General features: G+C 43.1%; 1 protein-coding gene across 1 annotated transcript in view; it reads right to left on the minus strand.

Annotated features, from left to right (window-relative positions):
- Nucleotides 1–2287: 2287 nt before the first annotated feature.
- Nucleotides 2288–12879, minus strand: part of DMBX1 (diencephalon/mesencephalon homeobox 1) — a 49545-nt gene continuing 38953 nt past the window's right edge. Inside the window, exons 3-5 of the mRNA XM_061630442.1 lie at nt 11786–11964; nt 4773–5127; nt 2288–2743 (exon numbers count right to left, since the gene is read on the minus strand). Of these exons, the coding sequence (XP_061486426.1) occupies nt 2343–2743; nt 4773–5127; nt 11786–11964 (935 nt within the window). The 3' untranslated portion in view covers nt 2288–2342. The remainder of the gene's footprint in view (nt 2744–4772; nt 5128–11785; nt 11965–12879) is intronic.

A 12879-nucleotide genomic window follows, 5' to 3' on the forward strand; every position in this document is an offset into this window, starting at 1 on the left:
AGCTGACGTCTTCATGGAAACAGTTTTTATATAAGTTTTAAAGATATCAGTTTGGTTTGTACTTTTTTAAAAAAGCTATCAATGCACTGTTTTAGGTGTAGATATATACTGACTTAAAAAAATTGGTCACGAGACTAATATATATGGTAATAGAAAGCAAAATGACCATTTGCTGTCCATTGTTCTTGGTTTTGTACAACAGAGAGCTGAGTTCTAAAATAAAAAGGCTGGAAGTTGATCAGTTAAGGAACATAGGAAGCTGCTTTAAATCAAGCCAGATCATTGTTCCTTCCAGCTGAGTATTGCCAACAGTAGGGGACAGAGGGGTGGGGTGGCAGGACTCACCTGACCTTCAGTCGTCTGTATCACTGCTGATGACCGATGCAGAAATGAGAAGGCAGTGGCAAGGTCAGTACAGTGCAAATATACTGCCAGGGGTGCTGGATTGGCTCCTGTGGTGCATTTGCAGGTGAGCAGGAGCGCCCCGCCCTGCTATCTGCTACTGATTGTCATCAGTGACTGGCATTAGTTTTCAAGGATTTCAGACTGGGGTCTCTCTAACCCCTAGCTGAAGATGTCAGGCCTTGAACCTGGGACCGTTTGCTTGCAAAGCAGATGCTGTACTACTGAGCTGTAGTCTTTTCCTGATAAGTTACTGCAGCCACCCTGATCGATAGGTAGATACTGACCTTATTCTGCATATCTAACCAGCTAGATTTTATATTTTTAAAAATGGTGGGTCAACCATTATATGTTTCTTCCTCCCAAACCTTCACCACACCCTATAGTGTGCGTGTCTGCTCTTTGACTGTTTAACTGTCTGCTCTTTCCACATTAAAATTGTACCTATGGGCAGACTCCATGGCTCCAACATCAGCCCATTTTTTGCATTGCCCCCTTTTTGTTTACCATCTAGCTTTATGAAAAGCTTGCATGCAATTTAGTGACATTTTGGTTGGTCTAATAAAGGGATTGCCCTATTGTGGATTTGGAAATAAATCCGTCCAGTTAATATGTGTGTCAGATGCAGGGCATTGACTCATAAGACTGGGTCTCATGTTCCCTAGGAGCATTTGTATGACAGCCTACTTGCGGTTGAAGCAGGACGAGCTTGAGGGACTGTGCTGGTTTCCCTGAGCCATGACATTGCCTGGAAGCAAGTCCTCAGTTCCTTCACTTCGGGTCTGAGTTTCCAATCAAATCCTTTTATGGTGTTAAGCCGTGAGGTATGTGAATTGTCCCTGTGGTCATTTTCTGCAGGTAAACCAGATTGTGCATTTTGCATTTTTTTCAGATTTTAGCAATGCATTTCAGTTCATTCATTTTCTGCTTGAGTAGACCTCAGTTGTTTCACCTTGAAGCCAGAAATAATTTGGCATCAGGACTGTTGCATTATTTTGCTAAATCTATCTTTAATTCTTCACTATGTTCATCAAAGAATTGCAAGACACAACTGGTGAAGAAAAGCAGTGGACAATGACACACTAAAACCTTATAATGGCAGAGTCTGTGTGTACTCTTCAGCAGACAGAAAAAGCTTTCAGATAATAATCTTTGGAATTTGTGAAGAAATTCTAGTGTTTTCATTTCTTTCACTCATTTCATTTGAAGAAGTGCTCCAGAAGAAGGATATTGTCGATGTGCTTAAACAATAACTAAATTGGAACTGTCATCTGACATTCATAAAAAAATGGGGTGATTTTAAAGAACTAGAGGAGAACCTGGCGTTTGGGGGCTCAGAACAGCTTTCTATTCAACCACACATGGATCAGCTGTCACTGAGTTTGGCTTTTTGTATTATTGTTACAGAGTTGATTCTAAGTACTATCTAAGTATAAATGTAAAAGAAAAGGGAAGGGAGGTGCTTCACAATTCTGCATAAGGCAACACTGACGTTAACACACAAGTGAAGGAACATTTTCAACATCATATAAACTATATACAGTATGAAGCATGACCTTCTCTTCCCCATGCCTCCCACAGAGCAACAAAACAATCACATTTATCACAGCATCATCTAACGCATCTTTCTGAATATTACAGATTTTGACTCACAGTTCTGAAGACAATTTCACATTTTTAATGCATCTTTCCTTTCTGTAGGCTATTTTGAATGGGGCCAGTGGAAACAGGCAGTAGCAATGTCTGATGTGGAAACCAGAACTACAAGAGAAGACTTTAGTCAACGTTTCGCTGTGAGTGAGAGCAACATGATGCAGGACAAAATTGAGCACTGTGCTGCACGTCAAAGGCCAACCCTTCCAGTAGCAACAAAGACATGGTGCATTTCCTTAGGGTCATTTGTTGGTTGCGCTCTTATCATTTTTTTTTCTGCCTGGCTCTCAGTTTGGTAAAGTATCCAGGCCCAGAGAGGCAGCGTGTTGCTTTGCTCGTAGCCGAAGGTTCTCAATACTCGTCGTTTTACTGTTCAGGCTTGGAAGAGAGGATGAAGCCTGGAGGATTGGAGAGGACCACACCTGCTGGGCATGGGAAAGTGACTGGTAGTAAGACTGGCAGTGCAGGGAGCTTAGGGGTGCCATGTTGACATTCATGCCCAAATAAGGCATTGCAGAAGGGGTCCCCATTTCGAAGGATGAGTAATGGACCAAGTTGTTTGTGGCTGCCATGTGCTGGCGGAATTGCTCCTGCAGGCGGAAGAGGCTGAGGGGTGAGGAAGAATAGGAGTGTGTCTGAGACATGCTGCTACTGGAAGATGGTGTGGCTGTAGCATTGATGGGAGAATCTGCATTGTTAAGCACAGCAAAAGAACGTCAATCAAAATGACTTGTAGCAGAAAGTAAGTTCAAACCCAAAAAGAATGATTTTTCATTTGAAGTTCAAAAACACTAATGTCCAGGTTGCCCCAACCAAGGGCAACTTTGGATGCCACAGAATGGGGAATGGGTGGTAGCAGTGGAAGAGCACAAGAAGTGGGAGTGTGTTGAGGGGTAAGCACCAATCACTTGCCTTGCCATTCCTGCCAGGAGTTGGGATAGGACTCCTTTTCCCATTTTGTACATATACACATGTATACCCTATTCAATGTTATACCCATACATAGATGTCTGGGGACTGGCAAGCTTGGAGGGTGGAATGAGAAGGTGTCACAGATCGTAGGCAGGAAAAGTATTATATGATCTTGGTCCTGGACCAAGAATGAGGAATTTGAGGCTCTCCAGATGTTTCTGGGCTACAACTCCCATCATCCTTGATTACTGGTCATGCTTTGGCTAGATTCACATGACCAGAAATCTCTGAATATTTGCGTATAAGCTTATCATGTGTCACCTATGGATAGCCTCCCAGTGTGCAGCTATACTCACTGCTGCCACCCCTTCCCTTCTCCAGATTATTGCATGGCAGTAGAAAGATGGTAACCAGGAGGTTGTAGACTCTTACTTTTTTGGGAGAAGGGTCCAGACAGGTGCCTATGTACAACCCAATCATCATTTAATAATGGTTTTAACCCTTTTTAAAAGTTGTTTTGTTTTAGTGTATTTTAAGATCTGTTTTTATGATGTTTTAAAGTGTTTTTAGCGCTTTGTTTGCCACCCTGGGCTCCTGCTGGGAGGAAGGGCGGGATACAAATTAAATAATCAATCAATCAATCAATCAATCAATCAATCAATCAATCAATCAATCATGAGAAAGGAGCTTGTTAGCCACTGAAGAGAGTCCTTGTCCTTTGTTCTGATTGGAACCAAACAGAGTGAAAGGAGGTAAGTCAGCCATTGAGAAGGCTCTTCTCAGTAGCTAACACACCCTCCCCTTTCACATGGATTGGCTGCTGGGGACATCTGTTGTAAAGGAGTGTAGACTCAGTGACAACACAGAGAGCAAGGAAGACAAGGGGAAGTGGCAAAGAGGGTGTGGCTGTGAGGGGGGCCTGGTGTGACTATTATGAAGGGACCCTGCACTTCTGAATTTGTCACTTCACTACTGAAAGTAATACTAGGTTAATCATACAGACAACCTCATCACCTTGCACAGTGCAGGCATTATGCAGTAAGCTTTTAAGTAGCAATTATCAGGTCTGCCTGGATTGAACGTACCTGAGGATAAACAGCTTATATGAAAATTTACCCTAGCTATTCACTACAACTAGAAGCTGGCCCTGGATCTCTAATGAATTATATTTTGAAAAGGCACATTTCACCACTGGGGATATGAGACTTCTGCTTTAAGTCAGTAGCTGAGGATGGTATAGTTACCACAGGCACATCATATGTTGTAAAGATGTCCCAACTTTGTAGATATGTATTTATACATAAGTGTTGTAATGTGCAATGGTAACAATCATCTTTGTTTTGTTTCTCCCCAGACTAGACAAGTACTCAGTGTGAGTTTAATATATTACTTCCTCTCTCCACCATTCACAAAAGGCACACAAACACACATGTGCACACCCGTTGCCTCACTTTCCCATATGCACAACCTGCCTTTTGTGTTTCGTGTGTGTTTTCTTTGCACATAAAGTGACTAGAGAGAAACTGCTTGTGTGATCCTTTAAGGCAGAGGTAGCCAATGCAGAGACCTCCAGATGTAGACTACAGCTTCTGTTATCCTTGACCATTGGCCATGCTAGCTGGGGCTGATGGGAGATGGTGCCCTCCAGCTGCTGTGGACTACATTTTGGCTATCCCTGCTTTAATGAGATTATGGGGAGCGGGGAGCTCATTTTACTCTGAACTCATATGCAAGTTCTGTTTACATCAAAACTCTTGTCATCTGACCCAAAGACCGCAAAGGAGCATGTCCGTTTCCTTCCTCACCTGCTTTTGGGCTTGCCCTCTTGCTGTTCAGAACCTTGTTTTCAGCTCCGGGACTCTTATCTGCTTTGTTCTCCTCCAGTGAGATCTTGAATTCTTCCTCTCTGTCTGTCTGGTCCTCAGCTGCCGACTCACTCGCCGACTGCTCTGAGAGAGTCAGGTTGAGCTCTGCAGTGACTTCACTTTGCAGGCTCATGGATTTGTCGGCCTCAGGAGTTGGGGTCTGCGTTTCCAGTACCGGAGTGTCTGCTTTGCCCTCGCTGTGGTTGGCTTCGGAGTCCTTCTGCTTCTGCAGCTGCTCTTTTTGTAGACTACGCTGCTTCTTTCGGAACTTTGCTCTCCTGTTTTTAAACCAAACCTTTGTTTGGCAGAGAAGGAGGGGGCGGGGAAATAGTTTGAAATGAATCTAGTGTCATATAATGATGTTAGAGGTTGGTTGTTTGGTTGGTGTTTTTTTAGGTGCCTTAGAACAGTCTTTGCCCATCTGGTGTCCTCCAGATGTTTTGCACTATAACTGTCATCAGCTCTAGCCAGCATAGCTGTCTCTGGAGGACATCAGATTGGTGAAGGCTGCCTTAGAAAACGGAAGCTATAATTCAAAAGAATGCTACATAAAGCACCACCATCTTTTCCTGGTTCAGAAACGGCCTACAGTGAACAATTGAACTGCTCTGATCTTTTTATTTTATAGTTAAGCTTTTCACAATTATTGTTTCATGAAGTATAATAGGTTCCAAGCCATTCCCCCTGTTAACTGAATGCCCCCCCCAATCTACCTTCCCCTAATAGTTGGAATAGGACATGTCCAGAGCTTGGAAAAGTTACTTTTTTAAAACTACAACTCCCATCAGCCCCAGCCAACATGACCACTGGATTGGGCTGATGGGAGTTGTAGTTCAAAAAAGTAACTTTTCCAAGCTCTGGACATGTCTACTATATAATTTGGAAAGTTGTTTGCTCACTATACATTTGGACACCTCTTGTATTGTAACCGAATATTGCATGATAGTTCCTGAGATCAAGGAACAGGTTTACATCTATGTTTCTATACAATTAGATGCCATTTTGAATCAAGATGGTGGACTGTACCTTTCAAACCTGCACTGATTTTAACCACTAATTTCAAATTTTGGGACACTGTTTTGGGGGTTTCTTAGAATTCCTGAGGAATGCCAGGTATGAAGCTGCTAGTGGATGAATAATAGCCAACAATGCAGAATATGAGGTCAGATGAGAGTAGATTAAGAAAGGTCCATTCCATGATCCATGTCTTCCCACCCCTTGTTCCAGAAACAGGCCCCAAATTTCATGGAGTCTTGTTTGTTTATGTAGTTTGCTGGACAGGTCATTTTTCATGAGCTGCCAGTTACAGGAGGTCAGCAACTCACCCTTCGTGTGACCTGGGACTTCCAGTGCTGCTAGTTTGGCACTCTGGAACCACCTTTTCTGCCCCTAGACAGTATGTGGCCAATTATTGGTCTCATATCTCCAAGGATTTGTCCTGAACCAAGTTGATTCTGGTTTCTACGTCCCTCCAAAAGGGCCCTATAACTAGGCACCTCCAAAGGTGGTGCATCAAGTCTGCCTGCAGCTGCTTGAAATGTGCTGGTGTCCAATAGAGTTGGTGCAGTACTTTTTGTTGAATTAACCTTAGTCTGCCATGTGTAGCTAGTTCACTGTGCTGGCTATATATTTGTGCACAGCTTCAGACTGGGATATAATGTTTACATACTGTTTGAGGAAAGAATCCTGAGGAAAAACCAGGGCAGATGATGTTTTAATAAAATTATACAGCCACAAGAGTGGCTGTATACTCTAGCCAGCATGCATTTTTCACACTCCGCAATGTTAAATTAAAAATATCCCCAACAGCATTCTGCTGCTTCCCATCAGCTCATTCAAAACAAAACCTTACAAAACGTATAGTCCTGAAATCAGAAACTCTTGCTTAACAACCCTCAAAGTTTCCATGCAGATGCACAAAACAGTCAGATTTTCAAAGTGTAAAACAAAGAGAAAAAAATCCAGACCCCTGTTGGACTTTTTTCTGTCAGTGGTCTCATAATTTGTTGAAATTAATTAAAAATCAGCCATGTTCACAAAATACCTGTAATCCTATTATTGACCTTGCCCCATACTCTGACTTTCATCTTCTGCAGTTTAAAAGTAAAAAAATATATGCATGGCTGATTTTTAATTAATTTAAGAAATTTAACATTGAAGTCTATTATAGCGCTGGTCATGCTCACTAAGAACCATCAGTGTTCTAAAAGCCAGACTCACAGCTGTTTGCCTTGGCTAATCAGGTGGCCACACCCATGCCAGACCTTTATTTCACTTTATATAGTCATGGCTTCCCCCAAAGAATCCTGGGAAGTGTAGTTTGTGAAGGGGGTTGAGAGTTGTTAAGAGACTCTATTCCCCTGACAGAGCTCCAGTGGCCAGAGTGGTTTAACAGTTAGCCCACTTCTGAGGATTGTAGCTCTGTGAGGGAAATAGGGCCTCTCCCAGCAACTCTTAGCACCCTTCACAAACTACACTTCCCAGGATTCTTTGGGGGAACCCATGACTGTGAAATAAAGGTCTGATGTGAATGTGGGCAGTGACGTCTTGGATTAAATTTGGGTGGGAGACTAGCTAGGGCTGGCCAGTCTCCGGTTTTTGTCCAGAGACTTTTTTGGGGGGTCCTCTCCGGGACTCTGGATGAGCCACCTTAATCTCCGGACTCTTAGCTTTCATTACAAAAAATACAAGTTTCTAGGTGGTCTGGTTCAAGAGATATACACCAAACTGTCAGCCGCCCCCTCTACAACTTTTGTTAGAAGCTGGCTGGTCTAATCCCCACCCTTTCAGGCTTTTAGCTAATAAGTGAAGTCAGGGTTGTGATTGACAAGAGATTTGCTGACCTCCAGGCAAGAGCTATAACCCACTGCAAATCTTGAAAACAGTTTCCAAATTCTTCCAGGCTACACAGGACGTGGATTAGACTGTGAAAGACCAACCCAAATTGTGTTTGCATTTTGACAACTTTGTAGGGCAGTACAATATCTCAGAGAGGAGGTCAGGTCTCTTGCTCCCCTGGTGCATTCACTATAGCTGCCCAATTTCCCTGCTTTTTAAAGTTCGATAGAAATATCTGTTGGCTGTAGGTTCGTTCTTAAACCGCAAGGGTTTTTTTGCCTGTTAGTGAATATATATTAAGGCCAATGGATGGTGCTAATATCACTCTTTTATAGTTTAGTCTTAGGAATTCAAACAGTTACTTGGGGAGCAGTGCTATTAAGAGGAGTAGCAACTTTCAAGGTTATAGAATCATAGAATCATAGAGTTGAAAGGGGCCTTGTAGGCCATCGAGTCCAACCCCCTGCTCACAGCAGGCAATCCACAGCTAGAGCATCTCCCGCAGATAGCTGTCCAGCCTCTGCTTGAAGACATCCAGCGAAGGGGATCCCACCACCTCCCTAGGCAGTCGGTTCCATTGCCAAACTGCCCTTACTGTCAAGAAGTTCCTTCTAATGTCCAATCTGAATCTACGCTCGTGCAACTTAAAACCATTAGACCTAGTCCTACCCTCTGGGGCAGCAGCGAACAAATCTGTACCCTCCTCTATGTGACAGCCCTTCAGGTACTTAAAGAGTGTAAACATGTCGCCCCTCAGCCTTCTCTTCACCAGACTGAACATGCCAAGTTCCTTCAACCTTTCCTCATAAGACTTGTTCTCCATACCAGCTATCATCCTCGTCGCCCTCTTCTGAACCTGCTCTAACTTGTCTATATCTTTCTTAAAATGAGGTGCCCAGAACTGAACGCAGTATTCCAGATGAGGCCTGACCAATGCAGAATATAGTGGGACTATTACTTCCCTCGACCTGGAAACTATAGCTCTGTTTATGCATCCCAAAACCGCGTTTGCCTTTTTTGCCGCAGCATCACACTGCTGGGTCATGTTCAACTTACGATCCACTACAATTCCAAGGTCCTTCTCACACGCACTACTGCTAAGCCGGGTATTTCCCATCTTGTACCCGTGCATTTTGATTTTGTGGCCTAAATGCAGAATCCTGCATTTGTCTTTATTGAATGTCATTTTATTAATTTCGGCCCAATTTTCTAGTCTATCCAGGTCCCTTTGGATTTTATTCCTGTCTTCCATTGTGTTAGCTATCCCTCCCAGTTTCGTATCATCCGCAAACTTCATAAGGCTTCCCTCCACCCCATCATCTAAGTCATTGATAAAAATGTTATGATAAAGATTGGGGTGTGTACAAATCTCATTCAACTCCACTGCATCCAAGGGAAGGTCCGGTCCACACCCTACATTTAACACACATCCAACACACATATAAAGCACATGACTTCCCCCAAAGAATCATGGGAACTGTAGTTTAAAGGGTGCTAAGAACCTGTAGCTCTGTGAGGGGTAAATCACAGTTCCCAGGATTCTTTTGGGAGAAGCCATGTACTTTAAATGTGCATCGGATGTGCTTTAAATGTATGGTGAGGGTGTCATGTGAGCATTTCACATGTAACTTGCATATAGAGGGCAAGCATGGTGAAAGGGATTTAGCTTGTCCTCAGTTTTGTGCTGGTTTTCTATCCTCACCAATGCTGTCTCATAGGAACATAGGAAGCTAAGTCAGCCCACTGGTCCACCTAGCACAGTATTGTCCTCACTGACCGGCATTGGCTCTCCGGGGTTTCAGGAAGGGGACATTTCTTGCCCTATCTGGAGATGCCAGGAACTAAACCTGGGATCTTCTGAATGCAAGGCAGATGCTCTGCCAGAGCTATGGTCCTTTCCTTTACTCTTTCTTCAGGTCATGTTGCTGTGTTGAGTATAACATCTGCAGAGGGGAGCCTTCCCCACTTTTAGAGGCTCCCTGCCCCCACATGGGTGATCAGGGTTGTTAACTGCACAGGGAAGCTCTACACATAGACATTATGCTTAATGTCTGAGGTGACAGGAAGAGCAGAGGGATGGGGTATAATACATGGCCCCACAGCCCCTTTCGCCATGCTTGATCTCTATACATGAATAACATGTGAAGAGGGCTTAGATTACAATGAACATTCAGGGTACACTATTTTATGCAAGAATGTAAAGGAACAGCCACAAAGGTGATGTTAAGATTGGGAAGTAAAGCGCAATGGATGGCACTATCTACACAGCCAGAATGCACAACTCAATGTAGAGAGCTCTGAAAGCATGCTGTAGTAATTTTAAAACCACCTGTATTTTATAATGTTTATGATACTCCAAAGGAAAAGATTTGCATATCACAAAAGTACATGAGGGAGAAAATATGCATGAACTATACATTGTATCCAAAAATGACATACCATTTTCAGGTGTCAAAGTACTTACATCTGGGCTAAGACTAAGGGTGAAGAGGAATGAAATAGTTTTGACACACAGGCACACAATTATGAAGCACTGTTTTCAGTAGTGTTGTGCCCAAAATTTCTCCTGTGTTTTTTCAAACCATCCTCCCATCAATTAATGCGAAAAGAAATTGCATTCAAAAATTATCAAAGGGGAGAGAAAATGTCAGTGACATTTTCATGGGTGGAGTGCACCACCTTACTTGTGAGGTGGCTGAGGTGTGTTTGTATCTTTTATTTATTTATTTATTTAAACTTCTATCGTGCCCATACTCTTTGCTTTCATTCTAGAAATCATCCCTGCAGTGATCCGCACTCTTCAGCCTCCCCAGCTTCCCGCATTTCAATTAAAGCTCAGAGGAAGACATAATGAGGTAATTCCTCCCACAGGGCTTTTTCAGCTCAGGAGCAGGCAGTGAGGGAGGCTGCAGAGAAGTGGAGAAATGTTCACTGGAACATTAAACAGCGTTAGCCTTTCTCCCGATAAGAGTTTGTTTGCTTATCCTTTTTGAGATATGATAAGGGGAGGATTACCCTGCACAAGAAGATGGTATTTGAGCCTCTTGAAGATTAGTTTCTCCTGGGAATATCTTGCCTTTTTTTTTTCCAGTGAAGCACGTTGATAATCCTTGCAGGAGAATCAAGGCCAGCTGCTGATTCCAGAATCTGTGATTTTAGAAGCGGGGGTACCCGAAGAAGTATTGAAACAGTTTTTACAATCCAGAGTATCTGTCATCGCAGCTTCATTCCTTACTGCTTGTGATCATTGTAATACCATCGCTGTGTCTCATTTCACTGCTTTTGACTATTGCGGCATATTGTACTGTTTCTTGTGTATTGTATTGCATTTAGGCCATTTATAATATATTACAATGTTGCACTTCATTGTCTTTGGTATCTGTAATATTATTTACTGTTTACGGTGATTTCCATTGCATTTTGGCTATTTGTATACTTATTTACATTGCATTAGAGTGGTATGACCCAGCACTTGTTGTTCCCCCTTCTTTGCTTTCCATCATACTGGGTAGTACCTCCATTTTTGTGCTTGTTTTGTGGAACCCTCTCCTTTCTGGTAGTTCATACTGGGAAAAGAAAAACATCCACCAGTCTTGGCTACCTTGAAACAAGAAGGTAACCTCAAAACCTGACACTGAATGAAATTCTCCAGTACGCTGAGGAAAGAAAATGGAAGCCTCTTTTGCAGAAGCAGAAAACTTTCAAGAAACTGGAAGAAAGCCTTTGGCAGAGCACTAGTTTTCAGGCAAAGAATTTTACACAGACCAGTGGTGGCTGGCTTCCATTGGGACTGGTAGGGTAGAAGGCAGGGAGCCCAACAGTAGGCAGAGCCAGAGTCAGTGACAGGCAGAGCTCTCTAATTCTAGTTTTGTCCCCATCCTCCTCCTTGCTGAGTTGCACAAAGGAAGAGGAAGCTGACAGATAGTGCCACCCCCTGGCCTGATTGTATGTATGAAGGCAGGTAGGTGAGGGCAGACTGAGTTTGGTGAGGCAGTACCTCATTCACCCTAATGAATCAACCTCCACTGGCTCAGACCTTTTCCACTACCTTTAAAATATCGCATCCATTTTCCCCACCAGACAGTTAAAATGAAAAGGCATTGCATTATGGGTACCTGAACTCTGGCTTCTGGCAAATTGGTACACATTGCCAATCTCTCCCTCATCACCACATCTGGATAGTGAGTCTTCTGGAAGGTTTTCTCTAGGGCTTCCAACTGCTGGGCTGTGAAAGCTGTGCGACTTCTCCTCTGTTTGCGGTGCTGGGAGCCATAACGGGCCTCCAAAATGATGTCTTGAAATGTACAGCCGTTGGAGGACAAGAGAAGTGGCCAATTTAATTAGTGTAATTAGTGTGCATCATATAAAGAAAAGCAACTGGGCAGTTACAAAGTCATATAAATGAATGGGAAGGCTTCTAATGTGGGGTCTGAGGTATGTCTAGGCAGGCCTCCCACATGGCTGGATTCAAGAAGACTCTGTTCTGTGGTTCTAGAGGGCCACAGATGTCTCATCCCTGAGGTAGATGAATGTTGGTGTTTTTTGTTTGTTTTAAACTCGTTCTGTTATTAACTAAAATAATCAATGGAATCCCATTCTCTCTCTGTGACCACAATGCCCTTTTAAATGGACTTGTAAAAGAAAAAAAAGGAAGGAAGGAAGGAAGAAGGGGAAAAAGTTCTAAGACAAGCTGAGGCTCTTCTTATCTTGCAGTTCCTCCTGCTATTTATTTGAGCCTTTGTCTGAGGGACAATGCACAAAAACCAAAGCTCTGAGAACAAGCCCAGAAACATAAATACTGCCTCCAAATGTGCAAAGCATAGCCCCTTTTCAGTTCTCTAAAATGCAAGTTCAATGACAAAATTGAGCAAAATATCAAAAGTAAGAGGTTTGTTCAGAAGTGGAGTCTGTTTATATTGGGCTGGATTTAAGGATAGAAATACACTCACTGTTCTGCTGGTTCCAGTCCGTCTGCACCTCTCTTCTGAAAATGGGGGCACATGATGCTAGGCAAACCCCACCCCTTTTTCCTGTAAAACCTGGTGGGAGCTGCTTGAGTGTTTTTTTAAAAAATTCAGCTTCAATGAGAGTTTACAACTGATCGGCAGATCAACCTGTTTCCCCTCCAGGTATGGCTAATGGAAACACTTTTATCTGGTGACTAGAGTGTTCACAGCCCAAGTTTCATCTTCTGTGGGTGGAAAGGCTC

Source organism: Rhineura floridana, chromosome 6, assembly GCF_030035675.1.
Source record: "Rhineura floridana isolate rRhiFlo1 chromosome 6, rRhiFlo1.hap2, whole genome shotgun sequence".
NCBI classification, from domain to species: domain Eukaryota; kingdom Metazoa; phylum Chordata; class Lepidosauria; order Squamata; family Rhineuridae; genus Rhineura; species Rhineura floridana.